The sequence below is a fragment of the Panicum virgatum genome, chromosome 8K (genome assembly GCF_016808335.1).
Source record: "Panicum virgatum strain AP13 chromosome 8K, P.virgatum_v5, whole genome shotgun sequence".
NCBI lineage: Eukaryota > Viridiplantae > Streptophyta > Magnoliopsida > Poales > Poaceae > Panicum > Panicum virgatum.
Genome location: NC_053143.1, coordinates 2,870,103 through 2,892,225, shown reverse-complemented (window position 1 = coordinate 2,892,225; position 22,123 = coordinate 2,870,103). Strand labels below are relative to the sequence as shown.

The following is a 22,123-nucleotide window of genomic DNA, read 5'->3' as shown; positions in this document are numbered from 1 at the left end:
AAACAGAGCCATTAGGCTTGAGGTACAAGTCGACGTCATGCGATGCTACCACGTTAGACTTGGGCGCCGAATCCTGGCTGCTCAGCCGCAGCTCGCGCCGGCCAACTCGGCACCCTATGTTAGTCACCGGACGGCGATGTACGCCGGCGGCGAGGACACTAGCAGTGACTAGAACGCACGCGAGAACACTTGGACACAAGATTTGGTGCTGCTAATAACCGGCAGCTTTTCTGATGCAATTGATTGAGTATTAATAGAAGAATACAAAGGCCACTCGGCCACCTTTCACACGGCGTGTGATGCGCATCCATCCCTACGCCCACTACGACGCCAATGGCGGAGAGCCAGAGTTCGTGGCGAGCTATTCTCGGCCACGACCTATCTACGCGCGCACGACGTCCACAGCTCGGAGTTCATGCGCGCATGCACCAAATAAACATGCAAAGCTAAAAATAGGAAAGGCTTATCGGTTTATCTAACAATTCTCCTCCTAAGCCTTGCCTACATGACGGACACCAAGTTTAGAGCGCAGCTCACAGAATCGTTCGCGCCCCAGAGCCTTGGTGCAGATGTCCGCCAGCTGCTCCAACGTCCCAATGGACTGGACCTGAACCCTGTTCTCCTCGATGCACTCGCGGATATAATGGTATTTGACATCAATATGCTTACTTCGATCATGGAACACGGGATTCCGGCTGAGCGCGACGGCGGACTGGTTGTCGATCTTGAGTGCGAAAGCTCCTGCCTCCTTTCCCTTGATCTCTGCTAGGAGACGAGTGAGCCAGACACCTTGGCAGGCAGCTGTGGCGGCAGCTATGTACTCTGCTTCGCATGATGACAGAGCCACAACACGCTGCTTCTGCGCTTGCCAGGTGACCAGGTTGCCGCCGAGGAAGAAGACGACTCCGGTCGTGCTCTTGCGGGTGTCGATGTCGCCCGCCAGGTCACTGTCGCTGTACCCGACAAGCTGAGCTCCTTTCTTCCTTCTGTAACAGCAACCGAATTGCAGAGTGCCTGCAACGTACCTGAGCACCCTCTTGACAGCAGCAAGATGCTCGGTGGTGGGATTCTCCATGAATCGGCTGACATACCCCACCGAGTAGGCAAGGTCTGGCCGGGAGTTCACCAAGTAGCGCAGAGAGCCGACGATGCTGCGGTACTTGGTTGGATCAACTGCTGGAGCCGTACTCTGCTTGCTGAGCTTCAGGCGGGGCTCCATGGGAGTGTGGCTTGCATTGCAGCCAGTGAGCCCGGTTGTTTCCAAGATCTTCGCTGCATACGCGCCTTGGCAGATGGTGATCCCGGCCTCACTCTGGGTAACCTCCAACCCCAGATAGTAGTGAAGGAGGCCGAGGTCACTCATCTGGAACTTTGCCTTCATCTCCTCCTTGAACGTGGTGATGTCGTCGCCGTTGGCTCCGGTGATCACCAGGTCATCTACGTAGACTCCGACAACGAGCCGGTGATCACCCACTCCGCGCAGGTACACGGCGTGCTCGGAGGTGCTCCGCTGGAAGCCCAGCTCGATCAGGGAGGAGTCGAGCTCGGCGTACCAGGCGCGAGGTGCTTGTCGCAGACCATACAGCGCCTTCACCAGGTGCAGAATCTTGTTCTCGTGGCCGCGCAGGACGAACCCTGGCGGCTGCTCGACGTAGACTTGTTCTTGGAGTTTGCCATTCAGGAACGCGGACTTTACGTCCATGTGGTGCACTGCCCAGCCTTCGGAGGCGGCATGGGCGAGCAGCAACCTCACGGACTCAAGTCGGGCCACCGGTGCGAAGACTTCGTCGAAGTCGACGCCCTGCTGTTGCACGTAGCCCTTTGCGACGAGGCGGGCCTTGTGCTTGGTGATCACGCCCGTGGCGTCCTTCTTGGTCTTGAAGACCCACTTCAGGCCAATCGGCTTCGTGCGTGGGGGAGCGTCGACGAGCTCCCAGGTGCCATTCGCCTCGATGGACGTCATCTCGTCCAGCATCGCGTTGCGCCAGCACTCGTGCTTCGCCGCTTCGTCGAAGGACGTCGGCTCGGCGTCGCTCGCCAGCAGCAGCCGCTCCTCCAGATCGCGTACAGCGAGCTCGGGCGACTCGGTCTCGCCAAGGATGTTGTCGACGCGGCGAAACCGAAGTGGCGCATTGTCGTCGTGGTCGGCGTCCAGCAGCTCGCTGGTATCCGCTCCGGGTGGCGACACGAACTCGATCTTCGGGTGTGGCGCCGAGCTTGGTGTCAGGGTCGGTGTGCGCTGGAACGTTGCTGGCGACGGAGATGCCACAGACGCGGAAGGAGATGCAGAGCCCGCAGCAGCGCCCGCCGAGGGAGTGTGGGTCACCTCGGTGGTGACCACAGAGGGTGCGTCCACCGCGGGTTCGTCGATGGTGAAGTCGGCGTCGCCTCCGTCATGATCAGCAGGCCACGCCCACTGGGCGCTCTCGTCAAAGACGACATCGCGACTGATGTGAACTCGGCGAGTGGACGGGTCGTAGACGCGGTATGCCTTGGACCCGGCCTCATATCCGACGAAGATCATCCGCCTGCTTCGATCATCCAGTTTCTTCGGATTAGGCGCAGTTACCTTGACGTGGGCGATGCTGCCGAACGTGCGGAGATGGTGGACGCCCGGCGCACTCCCCGTCCAGAGCTCATAGGGAGTCTTGCCCCCGATGCTCTTCGACGAAGATCGGTTCAGGAGGTAGACGGCCGTCGAGACCGCCTCGCCCCAGAACACAGCGGGGAGCCCCTTGGCCTTCAGCATGCACCGCGCCGTCCCCACGACGGACTGGTTGCGACGCTCCACGACACCGTTTTGTTGCGGTGTGTACGGTGCCGTGAGCTCGCGACGCAGCCCGAGCTGAGCGCAGTAGTCGGTGAAGTTTGCCACCGTGAACTCGCCGCCCCGATCGGTGCGGAGCGCGAGCACCTTCTTGCCCGTCTTCCTCTCAGCGGCTGCCTGGATCCGCTTGATGGCAGCTGCTGCCTCATCCTTGGACGGCAACAGGGCGCACCACATGTACCGAGAGTAATCATCGACTAGGAGCAGTATGTAGCGATTACCACTTGGTGTTGGCGGCGAGATCGGTCCACAGAGGTCACCGTGGAGAAGTTGGAGCACCTCGGTGGAGCGCCCGAGCGCCTTCTGCGGGAACGGTGCACGCCGCTGCTTCCCAGCCAGGCAAGCGTCGCAGAGCTGCTCCACTTGGTTGAGCTGAGGCAGACCTCGGACGAGCTTGTCGCGCGCCATCTTGCGGAGCGCGGTGAAGTTGACATGCCCGAATCGGGCGTGCCAAGTCCACGCATCCTCGTCGGCTCGCGCTGCCAGGCACACCGGCCGTGCGATGGTGACGTCGAGCACGTACAGACGGCCTGGGCTGCGAGGGATCTTGGCGAGCAGGCGCATCTCCTCGTCACGGATGGTCATGACGCCGCCCTTCACCAGCACCTCATAGGAGCTCTCGTCCAGCTGCCCGACGGAGATGATGTTCGCCGTCAGTCGGGGCAGGTAGTAGACGTCGGACAGCGAGCGGTGCTCCCCATTCTTGCAAGAGAGGAGCACGGTGCCGCTGCCTTCGATGCGGGCGGTGGAGCCGTCGCCGAACCGCATGGACCCGGTGACGCCGGTGTCGAGGCTGGCGAAGGCAGAGCGGGCGCCCGTCATGTGGCTGGACGCACCCGTGTCCAGGATCCATCGGCTCGGATCCCTGTCGGCAGTGGAGTCGAAGGAGGCGAGCACCTTCTTCTCGGTGAGGTGAATTTCGCCGCTCGGAGAGGATGGATGCGGCGGCGATTTGGGGGAGGTCGTCATGGCCGGCTGAGGTGAGTCCTCGGACTGGGCCGTGGCGATAGCGACCATGAGCGTCTCCTCCTCCTGCTGGGTCACATGGGTCTGCTGGGACGGCTCCTCCTTCTTCTTGAGACGGCAGTCTCGGGCCCAATGGCCCTTTTTGCCGCAGCGTGGGCAAGGTTCTGTAGGAGGCAGACGGCTTCCGCCCGACCGTGATTCGCCGCTGCCGCCGCCGCCGCGTCCGCGGCCACGGCCTCGGCCGCGACCTCGGCCGCCAGAGCTGGAGCCGCCTTGCTCCTTCTTCTTGTACCTCTCGACCCATTCCTCCTCCGTGAGGAGCAGTTTGGCGCTCGCGGTGTGCGCTGGAGCGAGCTCGACGTCATCAGCGGCTTTGAGGCGGCCGGTGACCTCCTCGATGGAGAGCTGAGAGATGTCAAGCAGAGTTTCGATGGAGATCACAAGTTGCTTATACCGTGGGCGGACGACGCGCAGATACTTGGCCACCACCTTCTCGTCAGGCTCCGGGTCGCCCAACGTCGCCAGGCGCTGCACGATGCCGGTCATGCGCAAGGCGAAGTCCTCGATGGGCTCACCGTCGCGGAGGGCGATGGACTCATACTCGGCGCGGAGGTTCTGCGCCGTTGCTTTCCGCACGCGGTCGTCGCCGATGCGGAGTACGCGGACAGCCTCCCAGGCTTCCTTGGCGCTCGCCTTGGACAGGAGAATCGGCACCATCTCCTCCGGGACCGCGCTGCAGATGGCGTCGAGCGCGTTCCGGTCGTCGTTGAAGTCGACGTCGTCGTACTCCACGGCTTCCCAGAGGTCACGAGCCTCCAGCTTCAGCTTCATCCGAAGAGACCACTCATGGTAGTTCGTCTTCGTGAGTTGGGGCCACTTGCCGGAGCTCCCCGACTCCCTGACGACGCGCTCGATGACGACTTCCCGGGGACGGCCTGCATCCCGGGTGTGTGAACGGCGTGGAGCGCGTGTTCGGCGTGGCGGGGAACGGCTTGGAGAAGGACGGCGCGATGGAGAGTGACGCGGCGATCTGTCGTGAGGCGGCGTCTTTGTGCCTGAACCGCTTCCCTTCTCCTTTGGTGCCGCCGAGCGCCCGTGGGGCTTCGGCGACATGTCGGCGGCGCTGTCCCTCGAACGTGGCTCTCATGCCAATTGTTAGTCACCGGACGGCGATGTACGCCGGCGGCGAGGACACTAGCAGTGACTAGAACGCACGCGAGAACACTTGGACACAAGATTTGGTGCTGCTAATAACCGGCGGCTTTTCTGATGCAATTGATTGTGTATTAATAGAAGAATACAAAGGCCACTCGGCCACCTTTCACACGGCGTGTGATGCGCATCCATCCCTACGCCCACTACGACGCCAATGGCGGAGAGCCAGAGTTCGTGGCGAGCTATTCTCGACCACGACCTATCTACGCGCGCACGACGTCCACAGCTCGGAGTTCATGCGCGCATGCACCAAATAAACATGCAAAGCTAAAAATAGGAAAGGCTTATCGGTTTATCTAACACCCTAGCTCGCCTTCCGCGTCGCCGGCCCGCCGCGGCCGCGGGCGTCGTCGACAGAGAACCCCGGCTGCCCGGCACCTCGGTTACGACGTCGTCCGAGTGATGCGGAGCACCTTGCCGCCGCTCTGCTCCAGCCTCCGCCGCCATACGAAGGCCAAGCGCAAGGCAAAATCCTGATTGAGAGGTACAGATTGCAATTTTTAATTTCCGCACTTGCAGTTTGACGTCAAATCGTTTGCCATTTGTTCTGTTTTGGTAAATTGCTGGTGGTGGATTGCAGATTTGAGAAGCTTTTGGTCCAGGGGCAGCAGGTCAAATAGTACCGTCTCCTCGCCGGGCTGCTGGCCGTGCCGTGCCCCGTCGGCATGTCCCGCCGCGTGCGCGACCGTTGCTTGGAGCTGGAGCGCGCCATCGCTGATCGCTTCCGCTCGGGAAACCTTGGCCTAGACGACGACGTCAAGCTGTTCGATGAATTGCTGCACCACGCTAGGCCAGCCTCAGTGATCGCCATCAATCAGATCCTCACCGCTTTCTCTCGCGGTCAGGACAGGGGCTCCTCAACCTCTGCGCTCGTTGTCTCCCTCTTCAACCGGATGGCCCGTGCCTCCCCAAAAAAGGTGGCTCCCAATGAGATCACCTACAACATCCTCATCGGTTGCTTCTGCCGCATGGGACGCCTGGAGCTTGGTTTCGCCTCCTTTGGCCTCGTCCTCAAGGCGGGCTGGAGGGTGGGCACAGTCATCAGTCCGCTTCTCAAAGGTCTCTGTGATGCAAAGAGGGTGGGTGAGGCCATGGAGATATTGAGCCGACGAATGCCTCAGTTTGGCTGCACGCCGGATGTATTTTCATACACCACAGTTCTAAAGGGTTTATGTGATGAAAAGAGAGTTGATGAGGCACTTGAGCTGCTCCATATGATGGAAGATGATGGAGGCGATAGCTGTCCACCAGATGTGGTGACGTACACCATAGTCATTGATGGCCTGTGCAAAGCTCAAGCACTTGATAGGGCCGAGGGTGTCCTTCAGCAGATGATTCATAAAGGTGTCAAGCCAGATATTCAAACATATAATTGTCTGATCCATGGATATTGCTCTTCAGGTCAGTGGAAACAGGTGGTTCGAATGCTGAAAGAAATGACCGTACATGGTCATAAGCCAGATGTTTTCACTTGTAGTTTGCTGCTGGACTATCACTGCAAGAATGGAAGATGCACAGAGGCTAGAAAGATTTTTGATTCTATGATTGAAAAGGGCATAAAACCTGATGTAACTGCATATAGCACTCTGCTTCATGGTTATGCTACCAAAGGAGCTCTTTCTGATATGCATGGCCTCATGGATTTGATGGCAGGAAATGACATTTCACCTAACCATCATACCTTTAACATAGTTCTCTGGGCGTATACTAAAGGTGGTATGATAGATGAGGCTATGCATATAGTTGACCAGATGAGGCAGCAAGGGTTGAGTCCTGATGTAGTCACCTATGCATCAATAATAGACGCACTTTGCAAGTTGGGAAGAGTGGACGAGGCTATGCTTAAATTCAATCAGATGATCAATGAAGGGGTGACTCCTGATATCGTTGTTTTTGGCTCACTAGTTTATGGACTGTGCACTGTTGACAAATGGGACAAGGCTGAGGAATTATTTTCTGAAATGCTGAATCAAGGGATCCATCCCAATGCCACATTTTTCAACACAATAATGCATAACCTTTGCAATGGAGGATGGGTCATGGAAGCTCAGAGTCTCCTTGACTTCATGGTATGTGTAGGTGTGAGACCTAATGTTATCTCGTATAATTCATTAATTGATGGCTATTGCTTAGCTGGTAGGATGAAGGAAGCTATAGAGTTACTTGATGATATGGTCCGAGTTGGCTTGAAACCAGATGACTTTTCTTATAATACTTTGCTTCATGGCTATTCTAGAGCTGGCAGGATAGATGATGCAGTTAGACTATTCAGAGAAATGTTAAGCAATGAAGTTAAGCCTGGAATTGTCAGTTATAACACGGTACTTCATGGTTTATTTCAGTCTGGGAAGTTTTCTGAAGCAAAAGAACTCTACGTCAATATGATCAAAAGTGGAATGCAGTTGAACATTTACACGTACAGCATAATTCTGAATGGTCTTTGCAAAAATAACTGTGTTGATGAGGCATTTAAAATATTTCAAAATCTATGTTCTATGGATTTTCAACTCGACATCATTACCTTCAGCATTATGATTGATGCTTTTTTCAAAAGTGGCAGAAAGGAAGATGCTATGGATATGTTCGCTACTATCTCTGCCCATGGTTTAGTCCCAAATGTTGTGACCTACAGCTTAATGATACAAAATCTCATAAAAGAAGGGTTGCTAGAAGAGTCAGACAATCTGTTTTCAGCAATGGAAAAGAGTGGATGCATTCCAGACTCATTTATGCTAAATTCTCTTGTTAGGAGGCTTTTGCACAGAGGTGATATAATGAGGGCTGGGGCTTACCTCTCCAAAATTGATGAGATGAACTTCTCACTTGAGGCGTCCACTACTTCCTTGCTAATATCAGTTTTCTCGAGGGAGGAATATCGGCACCATGCAAAATCCCTACCTGAAAAGTATCATTTTCTTGTGGATGTCAATAAATGAGTGTTGTGTTCAATGAATCAAATTATCAACAGTGCTGATACATCTAAATGGTACATCTTAATTTGTTGAACTGATTATTCATGTCCCGTACTCTAATTTACTTATGATGTTCTGTTGTCCCATTTGTTTTTCTCTAGAGAAATGCTGCTGTGTTGGTGCAGTTAAGTGTTTATCTCTAGGTAAAATTATCTTTAAGCATTACAGCAGAATCAATTTACAAATTAACTGGCAGCAGTTAAGTCTCTACATTTTGTTGCTTGTTTGTGAAGATACCCTGCACTCATGCAAAGTTTTCTCGAGGGAGGAATATCAGCACCATGCAAAGTCCTTGCCTGAAAAGTATCATTTTCTCAAGGAGATCAAGAAATGAGTTTTGTGTTAAATGAATCAAATTCTCAGCAGTATCATTTTCCCATTTACTTGCTTTGTTCTGTAGCTTTACACCAGAATTAGCTTTCAAATTAACTGGTACTTAAGTCTCTGCATTTTGTTGCTTGTTTGTGAAGATACCCTGCACTCATGGTGATAAAATATATGACCTGGACCTCTTGATCCTTGAGGTTATTCCTATAATTTAAGCTTGTTCCCCCACTGTTAGCAGTGTAAAAGGTTTTGATATCATACAAGCTCCAACAACAAGCCCTTGACTTCTATGTTGTTTTGATTGATGGGCTACAAGATGCCCCCTGATGATTGTTTTCCTATCATAGCATCCACGTTGTGACCTTGGTTGGATTGTTGATAATGAGTGCAACTGTGCATAAGACATATCTTTTCAGTAATTTGGAAATGGTTAGAACTTTTTCTCTCTCCCCTCTGCAGTCAGCACACTTCTAACTGTTTTGATTTCTTTGTGTTGTAACATTTTTATCTCATAAATGCAATATTTGTGCAAGGTTTCCGTATACATCAACTGCCCACCACAAGAGGGACGACGTATAGCGAGGAGGATAATTCCATGCGAGATGACTGGTCAAAATCCTCTTGTCAATATAATCTCCCCCATTTAAATGCTTGGGCATTATTCCTTTAAAAAAATTATGGAAAATTGCCATGAAGAGAATTTACTTAGAAATTATTTTACTATGTTGACTAACAATAAATAATGTTGGGCTTTTGGTCTTAACCAAAGTCAAGTAATACTTCACCAAATGCTCACTACCCACGCTGTCTGATGAGGATAATGATGTAAGGAACTACTCTTAAAATTGTATCTATATATCCTTGTGTATCTGTTGTGTTGGTGTCTTTTCATTTCGTTTAGAATGTCACCTTTTAACAGCATAAAGTTTTTTAAATTGAAACTATCTTTATTATTGTAAAGTTGCATCTTTGTCCTCTAGTCCACCTTAAGATTTACAGGCATGAACTTCTTTCAGGTTATCAGAGAATGGGATGCCGTGAATAAGATTGACTTCCTCTCTTTGTCTTACACAAGACATGCAGAAGATGTGCGGCAGCTAGATCATTAATGACACCATGGAGGCATTTTGAGTTATTCTGTCTGTCCTCTTTAATTGTTGTGCTTCTAAGTTATAAGCAATATCTATGTTTCTTCAATGAAAAAGCCAGCATTGCTATATTTGAATACAGTATCTTCTGTTTGTTTGCATTCTATACTTGAGAAGAAGGTTGTCAACAGTGCCAACATTTGTTCTTTACAACACAGGCATGGGAGTTCCTCTTGAAATTGGGTGATCTTAGCCAGACTCAGATCTTTGCCAAAATTGAGAATGTTGAGGTATTTTCACGATAACCCTTTTACCTTATTATAACCAGTATTATATGTTTTACCATCAATCCACTCTTATTGCTCTGCAGGGCCTGAATCATTTTGACGAAATACTGGCTGAGGCAGATGATATCATTCTATCAAGACGAAAACCTTGGAATTGATCTTCCACTGGAGAAGGTAGTCTTTCTCATCTAACTTTCTTGCAGTGCACCTCACTTATTTTAGATATTTAGTTTTGGGGAGCTTAGTGTTGAGATTGATGCACCAACTAATTCACCCAATGCAAACCTTTGAGGCATGGTGGCCATACACATCTTTTAACTTCAGTACTCTCCCCGTGATTGGGCTACTTCAGTACTCTCGTGTTTGGGCTCCTACTACCACACACAACACTACATGGACTTCAAGTGGGTCAAAAGTATTTTTTCTAGAAACTGCACTAGTGAGGTCTTGAGTCTTGACCACTAGAAGTCTATAACTTTGACTTTGTTACCAGATTGAGTTTTAATGTTTTATGCATGTACCTGCTGACCATAATCCTAAGCTATTGTGGGAAGATGGACAATATGCATAAGCTTTTAGTGTCAGTCTCCAATGTGAAGGTTATAATCTATTTATTTCATTTTAAGATTCAATAATCGTCTTTGCCCCTAGGGGCACTGTAAGGACTATTTTTTCTCTCCAACTTGTAATATAATGATGCGCAGCTCTCATGCCTATTCAAGAACATTATAATACGCGATAATTGTCCCTGCGTTACAACTATTTTATTTGGTATTTGATCCTTACCTCTCTATCACAGGTCTTTTTGTTTCAAAAGTCTGCTCTGCACAAGTGCAACATGGCTGGAAAACCTGCTGTCGTCACTTGTGTTGTGGACAGTATGACTGACAACCCCAGGCCTACTCATGCGGAGGCAACTGACGTTGCAAATGCTGTTCTTGATGGTAATTTGTCGGTTTTAGTTTATTTCTGAAAATATCGGGTAGACTTGGGCTTTGATAGTGTAGGAGGGAATAATAGATGTATTCCTCCAACCCTAGAAGGGTGAGTATATATAATTCCTATACATGGGCCTCTAGATGAGCCTCTATACACATGGGCTCAATATACACCAACACCCCCTCGCAGTCTGAACTACCGGTACAGCGGTGTTCAAGACTGGACAACAAAAAAGCCAACACCCTCCCGCAGTCTGAACAACCGGCGCAGCGGTGTTCAAGACTGGACAAGAAGATAGTACAAAGGGCTAATACCCCCCGCAGCCACAACTAGCTACCGGCTATGTTGAGGCTAGAGCGAAACTCCGAGAAGGTCGAGGAGGACAGTCCCTTGGTGAAGATGTTAGCAAACTGGGAGATAGTCGGGACATGGAGTACCCGAACATCGCCGATGACGACTCTGTCGCACACGAAGTGCAGGTCAATCTCCACATGCTTCGTCCGCTGATGCTGGACGGGGTTGGTGGAGAGATACACAGCGCTGACGTTGTCGCAGTAGATGAGCGTGCTCTTGGCGAGCAAGCTGTGGAGCTCCGCCAAGAGCTGTCGTAGCCAGAACGCCTCCGCCATGCCGTTAGCGACAGCCCGGTACTCCGCCTCAGCACTGGAGCGGGAGACAACCGGCTGCCGCTTGGACGACCAGGAGACCAGGTTGCCGCCTAGGAAGACGGCGTAGCCGGAAGTGGAGCGACGAGTGTCCGGGCAGCCAGCCTAGTCAGCGTCGGTGTAGACCACCAGCTCAGCAGAGGACGAGCGGTGAAGCACTAGGCCGAGGTCCACTGTGCCACGAACGTAGCGGAGGAGACGCTTCAGCGCAGCAAGGTGTGACTCCCGGGGATCATGCATATGGAGACAGACCTGCTGGACAGCGTGGGTGAGGTCCGGCCTGGTGAAGGTGAGGTACTGCAAAGCGCCGGCCAGACTCCGGTAGGCAGTAGGATCAGCCACCAGATCACCCAGATCAGCAGACAGCTTCGCCTGAGTGTCGACAGGAGTGGAGCAGGGCTTGCAATCAGTCATCTCAGCCCGCTCCAGAATATCGAGTGCGTACTGCCGCTGGTGAAGGAGAAGACCAGACGGGCGAGGCTCAACAGTGACGCCCAAGAAGTGGTGGAGCTGACCAAGATCCTTCATAGCAAACTCCTGCTGCAGAAAGGATATGACACTTTGAAGCAACCGCTGACTGGAGGCTGTGAGCACAATGTCATCGACGTAGAGCAGCAGATAGACAGTCTCATCCCCATGGCGGTAGATGAAGAGAGACGTGTCAGACTTGGCCTCGGTGAACCCCAATGTCAGCAAGAACGTGGCGAACCGAGAGTACCAAGCCCGAGGAGCCTGCTTCAGACCATAGAGAGACTTGTTGAGCCGGCAGACCATATCCGAATGACTTGAGTCCACAAATCCCGCTGGCTGAGAGCAGTAGACAGTCTTTGACAGAGTGCCGTGAAGAAACGCATTCTTCACGTCCAGCTGGTGCACAGGCCAAGAGCGCGAGAGCGCAAGCGAGAGGACCGCTCGCATCGTAGCGGGCTTCACGACTGGACTGAAGGTCTCATCATAGTCCACACCAGGTCGCTGAGTGAACCCCCGGAGAACCCAGCGAGCCTTGTATCACTCCAGTGTGCCATCAGCCCGACGCTTATGCGTCCATATCCACTTGCCAGTCACCACATTGCAACCAGACGGACGCGGCACGAGGTCCCACGTCTGGTTGTCAAGAAGAGCCGCTTACTCCTCTTCCATCGCGCGACGCCAGTGAGGATCCGGCAAGGCGTCGTGGACAGAGGAGGGTACCGGAGAGACCCGCGGCTCTCTCTCGGTGGCGGAGAGACCCGCGGCTCTCTCTCGGTGGCGGAGATAGTCGCAGTCTGAGACGCCATCCGCCGAGTCACCATGGGATGGATATGCCGAGGATCCCGATGGATGACTGTCGGGTAGTACACGTCCGGCTCGGCTCGAGAGGGAGCCGGAGGAGGCGGCGGCGGCGACGGCTCCGGGGTAGGCGTCGTAGGAGCCTCCGGAGTAGGAGGCGGCGCCGGTGTCGGCGCCGACCGACGCCGGTACACCTGCACCGGCTGAGCGTACCGTGCAGGTGCAGGGGAAGGCACCGGGGCCGCGTGTGGGGCAGCGGGAGACACTGGGTCCGCGCGCGGCACGACCGGAGGTCCGGGGGCCGCGCGTGGCGCGACCGCGGGTACCGGGGCCGCGCTCGGCGCAGCAGGGATCACCGGAAGCGGTGCTGGTGCACCGGGAAAACCTGCAGGGAAAGGAAAAATAGGTAACGGTGGCTGAACCACCGGGTCAGTCGGAAACAGAGACTCCAGCTCGGGGTCAGGAGAAAGAGTGGAGGAGGTGGAGTAGGGGAAATCCGACTCGTCAAAGACGACGTGTCGGGAGATCAAGACGTAGCGAGAGGTGAGGTCAAAGCATCGGTACCCCTTGTGGTCAGGAGAGTAACCGAGGAACACACAAGACATGCAGCTGAACACCCCAAGAGGAAAAAGAAATGGGAGGTGGAGTTATCGAACTCCCGCCCGTTGTCACACTGGACGGCCTTAACGGTGAGGCCGAACTGAGTGGACACCCAGCCAAAGAAGTGGAGGAGAGTGGGGAAGGTCTCAGACTTGGCGTGCAAAGGGAAAGTCCAAAACTAATGAGAAAAATCATCAACAATGACCAGATAATATTTATAGCCAGACATGCTGAGTACAGGAGATGTCCAGAGGTCACAGTGAATAAGATCAAAAGCATGCGCAGCATGCGAAGAAGAAGAAGAAAACAGAAGTCTAACATGACGACCTAACTGGCACGCATGACAGAGGTGCTCAGCAGGAGCCCTAGTACATGGAACAACGGTACTACGATTGAGCTGAGCCAAAACGTCGCGGCCGGGGTGACCAAGCCGGCGGTGCCAGGTGGTGGAAGAAGGCGCCACGGCAAAAGCAGTAGACGAAGAAGAAGTCGAAGACGGAGCAGCGGAAGCAGGGAGCCGAAGAGTGTAAAGGGGCCCCGGGCTGTCACATCGGAGGAGCGGATGCCGGGAAGCCGAATCCTTCACAGTAAGATCAGAAGAGTCAAATTCGATAGAACATGAGTTGTCAGCAGTAAACTGGCGAATGGAAAGAAGGTTGTGAACCATTTGAGGAGCAACAAGAACATTAGGAAGACGAGGAGCAGAACCCACGGCGGTGACAGGAAGACAAGACCCATCACCAACTATGATAGAAGAAGGACAAGAGGGGTGTAAGGGTCGGACGAAAGAGAGGATACCGGCATCAGGAGTGGTGTGGAAGGAGGCACCCGAGTCGGCGATCCACTCGGTGCTAACCGGCGGCGTCAGTCCCATGGTGCTGAAGGACTGTGCCAGAGCGGCCTGGTCCCATCCCCCAGGCCAGGTCGGCTGCTGACTGGGCTGAGCGGGCGGGGTCCAGTACGGCGCGGAGAGGGGAGCAGCACCGGTGAACATGGCCGCCGGCTGGAGCTGAGGACGAGGCCCCCCTCCCGGACCCTGGAACGGCCACATCTAGATGCGCGCTGACAATGGGTTGCTGAAGAATGGCCAAGACGTACCTCCAGGGACAGGGGCAGAAGCGGGAGTCGGAGTCGGCCCGCCCCGACGGCCCCCACCGGTACCGGTACCTCCAGAAGCAGGGCCACTAGTGCCACCACCACCACCACGTCCCCCCCCCCCACACCTCCGGTCTGTCCGGCGGGAGCAGCACCAAGGAGAGAGGTGGCAGGGGCGGAGGAGGAAGCCAGTGGAGCAGCGACAAGCGCGGTGGAGGTGGACGAGGACGATCCGGGTACGAGACCCCTGGTGATCTCCTCGAGAGCGAGGTCATCCCGGACCTGCAGGAAGGAGGGGAAGGGCCTCTGGCGGGCGATCCAGCTCTTTAGATGGTCATAGATGCTGCTCAGACCACGCAGGACATTGAGCACCAATACCCGATCCGCCGGCAGTACTCACCAACGGAGAGGTCCCCCTGCACGAAGGTGCGGAAGGTGGCGTCGAGCTGGAGGGCGCGGTACTCGGCGTTGCCGAGGAACTGCCCCTCGAGCGCCACCCAGGCCTGCCGTGCGGTGCCTCCGTGGGTCCGACGAGGTCCTGAAGATCTAGGGAGATGGTCCCGAAGATCCAGGACAGGGCGACGCTGTCGAGGCGCAGCCACGCCACGTCCCGCGTCTTGATCGGCGAGTCGACGAGGACGTGGTCGTCGAGGGCGGAGGGTGAGGAGGACCTGGTCCCGCCAGCGGCCGTAGGAGGAGGACGCGGGGTCGAGGAGGACGGAGACCAGGGCCTTGATGTTCTGGACGCTGGCGGCCTGGTGGTGGAGCTGGGCGACCATGGGGTCGGTCGGGTCGTACCGGGCTCCAGATCCAGTGGGCGGGGCCTGGTGGGAGGAAGAGGCGCCGTGCTCGGGGTCGACGGGCTGGCCGGAGGAGACGCGGAGGAAGCGCTCCGCCTCGTCGACCCGGAGAGCGAGGGCATCGGCCGTGGCGCGCTCGCGCTCCCAGGCGAGGGCTGCCACGCGGACCCTCTCCTGGGCCACCGAAGCCTCCGACTTGGCGGCGAGGAGGGCCGCGGCGAGAGCGGCGTCGGCCTGCTGCCCGCGAAGGGCGTTGGCCTGCTGCCCGCGAAGGGCGGCGGCGGCGAGCGGCGCATCCGCGGGAGACATCCCGAGCCCAGACCACGCGGGATCGGGCGTGGCGTCAGCGGGCTGCTTCCCGGTGGCGCGGTGGGCGTCCTGTGCGGCGGCCCGCGCAGCGGTCGCAGGGCTCCCCGCGGCCCCAGCACCCCCGGCGCCTGTGGCCCCTGCCGGATCGGGCTGCAGCAGGCCCAGGCAGAGGAGGCGGCGGATCCCGCGCCCAGGGTGGCGCCCGTGGCCCCTGCTGCGGCGGCAGCGTCCGCGGCGCCCTAGGCGGCGGCGGATCGGGGCGGCTGGCCCCAGGCAGCGGCGGCGCTCGGCGCAGGGGAGGAGGAAGGAAGGGGAGGGAAGGAGGAGGGGAGGGGAGGCACCGGCGGCCGGCCATGGCTGTCGGCGGCGGCGGCGGCTAGGAGAGAGGAGAGAGAGGCTAACCTTAGGCTAATGATACCATGTAGGAGGGAATATTGTTGGAGTAATGAGCTTGGCCCATTCATTCTAAATCATTAAAAGAATTTAAAGCCCACTATTAATGCTAGGGAATCAATGCTTAATTCCGTACCGGGAATTGAGGAGGATCTCAACCGATTTAAAACATGGACTTCGTGTACACCACTTGTGAAGCCGGTAAGAGGAGGACGGTGAACCACGCGCGCGCGCGCTCGCTCGCCTCGCCTCGCCGGGCCGGGCCGGGCCGGGCCGGGCCGGGCCGGGGCCGGGGCCGTGGCCGAGGCGCGGCGCGGCCGGCCGGGCGGGCGGTGCGGTGCGCGTGCGCGTGCGCGGCCGGACGTGACGTGCAGGTGCGGTGCGGTGCGGTGCGGTGCGACGTGATGTGCTGAGATGAGAAGGATGTTTTGCAGTAAAGAGTATTAAAACAGAGGGTTAATGTCGTCACTAATGACCGGACACTGAAGGCTTTTTACGACGTCCAGGTTCGTTGAACCTGAGGCACATTAATTGCCGCTCATCAAAGCCATTCATGACGTCCAGGTTCGTTGAACCTGAGGCATATCGTGCCTATATAAACCAGCACCCTCTCCTCTCATCCTCACTCATCTCAAGCACTCATCCAGGTACTCCTCTTCAGGAGACCTCTCCCTTCTCCCTCAGCTGCTTTCTGCCTTCCCCACCGCTAGCACTGCGCGCACAGGTCTAGCGAGAGCAGGGCCTCCGGAACCTCTGCTCGCTGAAGGAACTGCACGGGACGCGGGCAATTAGGTTTTTGGGGAGCGTCTTGACGCGACTGCTCGCTCCCTGAACGACTCCTTCGTCTACTTCCCGGCGTAACCGCTCGTGCGAACGACTACTTCGACTACTTCCCGGCGTAACCGTTCGTGGGACTGCACTGCGAACATCTTCCTGCATCGACATAGTTCGGCTACTTCGAGCAAGACCAGTCGAATAGCATGTCTATTCCAGCTGGTAACGGCGCAACCGGTGCCTCCGGCACTGGTCCCGCCTTGGGGTACTTACTAAACCTACTCTGATTTAATTCTTTGTTCATGCTTATTAGTGAGAATAACATGAACACATGCACATATCTTGTACACATATTATCACTCATCTATATCATGAAATTGATATTAATATTTGGAATTAAAATATACCGAAAATTGCCTAGATATCTAACAATCCAAAAACCTAATTGTGTTAATAGGCTTTCGGTATCTAGCTTTGCTGCATCAATCAAACCACCACCTTTTGATGGTTCAAATTACAAACGTTGGCAAGAGCGGCTTATACTGTGGTTAACACTATCGAGAGTGATCCATGTGAAAGAGGGTAAGCCTGAACAATTCTCTCCAGATGAAGGGAGTGCGTTCGATGAGGCTGATATCCTCTTTCGAGGCTTGATCATTAGTGTTCTCGGTGATAACCTGGTGGATTCTTATATCCGGCTGCCAACTGGCAAAGCATTGTGGGATGCTCTTGAGGCTCAATATGGAGTATCTGACGCCGGGAGTGAGTTGTATATCATGGAGCAGTTCAACTGGCAAAGCATTGTGGGATGCTCTTGAGGCTCAATATGGAGTATCTGACGCCGGGAGTGAGTTGTATATCATGGAGCAGTTCCTTGAGTACAGGATGGTCGAATACCGTTCTGTAGTGGAACAGGCTCATGAAATACATACTCTGGCAAAAGATCTCAAAAATTGCAGCAAAGAGTCCCCATGTGTGTTACCCAATAAGTTTGTGGCCGGAGGTATAATCTCTAAGCTGCCACCTTCTTGGAGGGACTTTGCTACTTCTCTAAAACACAAGAGACAGGAATTCACAATAGATGGACTCATAGGGACTCTTGATGTTGAGGAGAAGGCGAGAGCAAAGAACATACGTGGGAAAGGAGTTGTTGGTGCTTCAAGTGCCAATCTTGTTCAGAAGAACAACTCCCACAAGAACAAGAAAAAGCCACCGCAGAACCAACCAAAGACTAAGAAGACAACCACTTTTAAGAAGAAGAAGACGGGAGCTTGCTATGTGTGCGCTAGTACGGATCACTTTGCTGCAAAGTGTCCGAACCGCAAAGGCAACGACTCCGCCAACATGGTTATTAGCGAGCCTGGAGGAACTTCGGGGTACGGTAATTTATTACCTACTGTTCTTTCAGTCTTTGGTTCACCCGAGTGGTGGGTTGATACTGGTGCTAATATTCATGTTTGTGCTGATGCTTCTTTGTTCTCTTCTTACCAGACCGGCGGGACTTCCTCCTTGCTGATGGGGAACGGATCACATGCACGTGTTCTTGGTGTTGGTACGGTAAATCTGAAGTTTACTTCGGGGAAGACCGTGCAGCTGAAGAACGTGCAGCATGTCTCCACCATCAAGAAGAATTTAGTCAGCGGCTCTCTACTGTGTAGAGATGGTTTCAAATTAGTCTTTGAGTCCAATAAATGTATCTTGTCTAAGTTTGGTACTTTTGTTGGAAAAGGTTATGAAAGCGGAGGTTTGTTCCGTCTTTCTTTGTTAGATGTTTGTAATAAAATTGCATACAATGTTATTAACGTTGATGAAACAAATGTTTGGCATTCGAGGCTTTGTCACGTTAATTTTGATTGTATGATGCGCTTAGCTAATTTGAGCTTAATTCCGAAGTTCACTTTTGTCAAAAATTCTAAGTGTCATATATGTGTTGAATCAAAACAAACTCGTAAGCCTCATAAGACCGCGGAGGCAAGGAGCTTGGCACCCTTAGAATTAATTCATTCCGATTTGTGCGAAATGAATGGAGTGTTGACAAAAGGTGGTAAAAAATATTTCATGACTTTGATTGATGATAGTACTAGATTTTGTTACATCTATTTATTGAAGTCAAAAGATGAAGCTTTACACTACTCTAAAATCTATAAAGCTGAAGTAGAAAACCAACTTGAGAGAAAGATCAAAAGAGTTGGGTCAGATCGTGGTGGCGAGTATTTCTCAAATTTATTTACTTTATTCTGCGAGGAACATGGTATTATTCATGAGAGGACGCCTCCCTATTCACCTCAGTCAAATGGGGTTGCCGAAAGAAAGAACCGCACTCTAACGGATTTGGTTAACGCCATGTTAGATACAGCGGGACTTTCCAAGGAATGGTGGGGTGAGGCTATATTGACTGCATGTCATGTCCTAAACCGTGTTCCTACAAAGAATAAAGAGATAACTCCATTCGAGGAATGGGAGAAGAAAAGGTCAACACTGTCATAATTACGTACATGGGGTTGTTTGGCAAAAGTGAGTGTGCCAATAACCAAGAAACGTAAGCTTGGACCTAAAACTGTGGATTGTATCTTTCTAGGTTATGCTATTCACAGCGTTGGATATAGATTTTTAATAGTGAAATCTGGAGTACCTGACATGCATGTTGGTACTATAATGGAGTCCAGAGATGCTACATTTTTTGAAAACATTTTTCCCATAAGAGATGAAACAAGTTCATCTAGGTAAGAGTTCATCGAGGATGATAGCTCTGCTGAGCCGATAGAACACAATGAACATACACTTAATCCTGAGGAGGATAACAATGATGCTCCGAGAAAGAGCAAGAGACAAAGGACTGTAAAGTCTTTTGGTGATGATTTCATTGTATACCTCATAGATGATACACCCAGAACCATTGAAGAGGCATATTCATCTCCTGATGCTGACTATTGGAAGGAAGCAGTAAGGAGTGAGATGGATTCTATTATGTCTAATGGAACCTGGGAGGTCGTTGAACGTCTGGCCGGGCCGTGGCCGTGGCCGAGCCGGGCCGGGCCGTGGCCGAGGCCGAGACGAGGCGCGGCGCGGCGCGGCCGGCCGGCCGGACGGGGGGTGCGGTGCGCGTGCGCGTGCGCGTGCGCATGCGCGGCCGGACGTGACGTGCAGGTGCGGTGCGATGCGGTGCGGTGCGACGTGATGTGCTGAGATGAGAAGGATGTTTTGCAGTAAAGAGTATTAAAACAGAGGGTTAATGTCGTCACTAATGACCGGACACTGAAGGCTCTTTACGACGTCCAGGTTCGTTGAACCTGAGGCACATTAACTGCCGTTCATCAAAGCCATTCATGACGTCCAGGTTCGTTGAACCTGAGGCATATCGTGCCTATATAAACCAGCACCCTCTCCTCTCATCCTCACTCATCTCAAGCACTCATCCAGGTAATCCTCTTCAGGAGACCTCTCCCTTCTCCCTCAGCTGCTTTCTGCCTTCCCCACCGCTAGCACTGCGCGCACAGGTCTAGCGAGAGCAGGGCCTCCGGAACCTCTGCTCGCTGAAGGTCCTGCACGGGACGTGGGCAATTAGGTTTTTGGGGAGCGTCTTGACGCGACTGCTCGCTCCCTGAACGACTCCTTCGTCTACTTCCCGGCGTAACCGCTCGTGCGAACGACTACTTCGACTACTTCCCGGCGTAACCGTTCGTGGGACTGCACTGTGAACATCTTCCTGCATCGACATAGTTCGGCTACTTCGAGCAAGCCCAGTCGAATAGCATGTCTATTCCAGCTGGTAACGGCGCAACCGGTGCCTCCGGCACTGGTCCCGCCTTGGGGTACTTACTAAACCTACTCTGATTTAATTCTTTGTTTATGCTTATTAGTGAGAATAACATGAACACATGCACATATCTTGTACACATATTATCACTCATCTATATCATGAAATTGATATTAATATTTGGAATTAAAATATACCGAAAATTGCCTAGATATCTAACAAATAATAGATGTATTCCTCCAACCCTAGAAGGGTGGGCATATATAATTCCTATACATGGGTTTCTAGATGGGCCTCTATACACATGGGTTCAATATACACCAACAGATAGTTTGATACATCTGCTCGTTTGCGCGAGTCTGTTACAACATATTTAATCACAAAAGCCAATAGTTTTTATTTTAGGGAGTGATGCCATTCTCCTTGGTGCTGAGACTCTCCGCGGTTTATATCCAGTTGAGATTGTTTCAACAGTGGGGAGAATTTGTGCTGAGTTGAAATCTCTACCGGGTTGTATGTTTAATGTATTGTATGTGCAATAAGTGTACTTGAGTTCAAAATCTCATGCCTGCCTTTTCGCTCTGCACCTGAAAATGTTAACAATAAGTCGGAATGCTTGAATCCATAAACGTTTCTTCATATAATCTATTGCTTATTGTACTTGCATCTGAAATTTCTGCGTAGAAAGGAGAAAAGGTCAATTGATATCCGAGTTTAAACAAATACACAAGATGTCCTATTTATCACTCTATTATCCTTTATGCAGTTTGAATCAAAGGGGGAAAATATCTCCCAGAAAATGGCACGGAAAAGGACCGAGCCTACTGTGGAGTCGGTGTTGCAACATCGACAGGCAACATTGAGCAGAGTGGAAACCTGTATGGATTTTAGCCACCTACAAATCAAATGGCGCTGAAGTTGAGATTATTTATCTGCACTGTGCAAGCTGCGGGCATCTAACTGCAAAAAATAATTATCACTGCTTAACCATAAATTGTATAAAATAATTCCCATGTCTTAGCTCACTGTGCAGACAATACTTCGGTTTGCTGTCAGTATGATCAGCGTGTGTAAGATTGCAATTGTATGTTTTTGTTTAACTGTACGAGCAATTGTTTCAAAAGGATAAATCCTCCTCTATTTTAGGAGCCATCTACTGTTTGATGGACCTCTGTCTAAATTGACACTTGTGTACTATGTGATTACTTATAATTGACCTTGAAAGTAGGGGTAAGAATGTCATTGCCCATTTCATCAAGGCGTGTCTGTGGGCCTTTCCTGTGATCCCCCTTGGAATAGGAAGAAAATTGAATCCAAGTGTGGATTGGGATTTGGGTACCTCCAGTCAACTCCACTAGAATGAAACTGGAATGCTTTCGTATTAAGATTAAGAACTATACTATTTCAACAATTATCAGTTTTTGCCAAGAAAAGATGCTGAAAATCTTTGCTTCCAAAGCATTTTCTGCATGCTGTTTTTCTTTCCTCTCCTTGCCTTTTGCCTTTTGGTGTTGCTATTTTTATTGATTGCCATTTGAACAAAACGCAAAGCTGAAGTCTGCAGGATGCCATGTGAAACGTAGGGTAGACTTCTAAACCTCTTAGGTTGCTGATGTATTTTTCATATGCAATGTTCTTATCCAGCACCCAAAGCTACAACACATGGTGTTACTTGGTCCACAGGGACTTTAGCTGTCATTGTATTCTACACAGAAACACAGGTACACTACTGGATAATGCAATGTTCAGTTCCATCAGAACACATATGAATAGCCGACACGATGTGTTCTGTGCCTGTATTTGTTTATCAACAATCCAACCGATAGATTTCACATTGCGT

The 22,123-nt window shown here is 52.4% G+C and overlaps 1 protein-coding gene across 11 annotated transcripts; it reads left to right on the top strand.

Moving 5' to 3' along the window:
• The first annotated feature begins 10 nt into the window (after positions 1 to 10).
• LOC120643530 (protein Rf1, mitochondrial-like) lies at positions 11 to 21,507 on the top strand. Of its 11 annotated transcripts, none has more exons than XM_039919919.1 (10): positions 11 to 118; positions 5,317 to 5,492; positions 5,589 to 7,994; positions 8,655 to 8,736; positions 8,841 to 8,916; positions 9,324 to 9,438; positions 9,614 to 9,685; positions 9,766 to 9,856; positions 10,482 to 10,626; positions 21,050 to 21,507. In XM_039919919.1, the coding sequence occupies exon 3, from the start codon at positions 5,674 to 5,676 to the stop codon at positions 7,942 to 7,944; it is 2,271 nt and encodes a 756-aa protein (XP_039775853.1). In that variant the 5' UTR covers positions 11 to 118; positions 5,317 to 5,492; positions 5,589 to 5,673; the 3' UTR covers positions 7,945 to 7,994; positions 8,655 to 8,736; positions 8,841 to 8,916; positions 9,324 to 9,438; positions 9,614 to 9,685; positions 9,766 to 9,856; positions 10,482 to 10,626; positions 21,050 to 21,507. The 11 variants fall into 11 exon arrangements, with proteins under 11 accessions (XP_039775853.1, XP_039775850.1, XP_039775854.1 ...); XM_039919916.1 differs by having other exon boundaries at positions 9,324 to 9,446; XM_039919920.1 differs by having other exon boundaries at positions 8,841 to 9,132.
• The last annotated feature ends 616 nt before the right edge of the window (positions 21,508 to 22,123 follow it).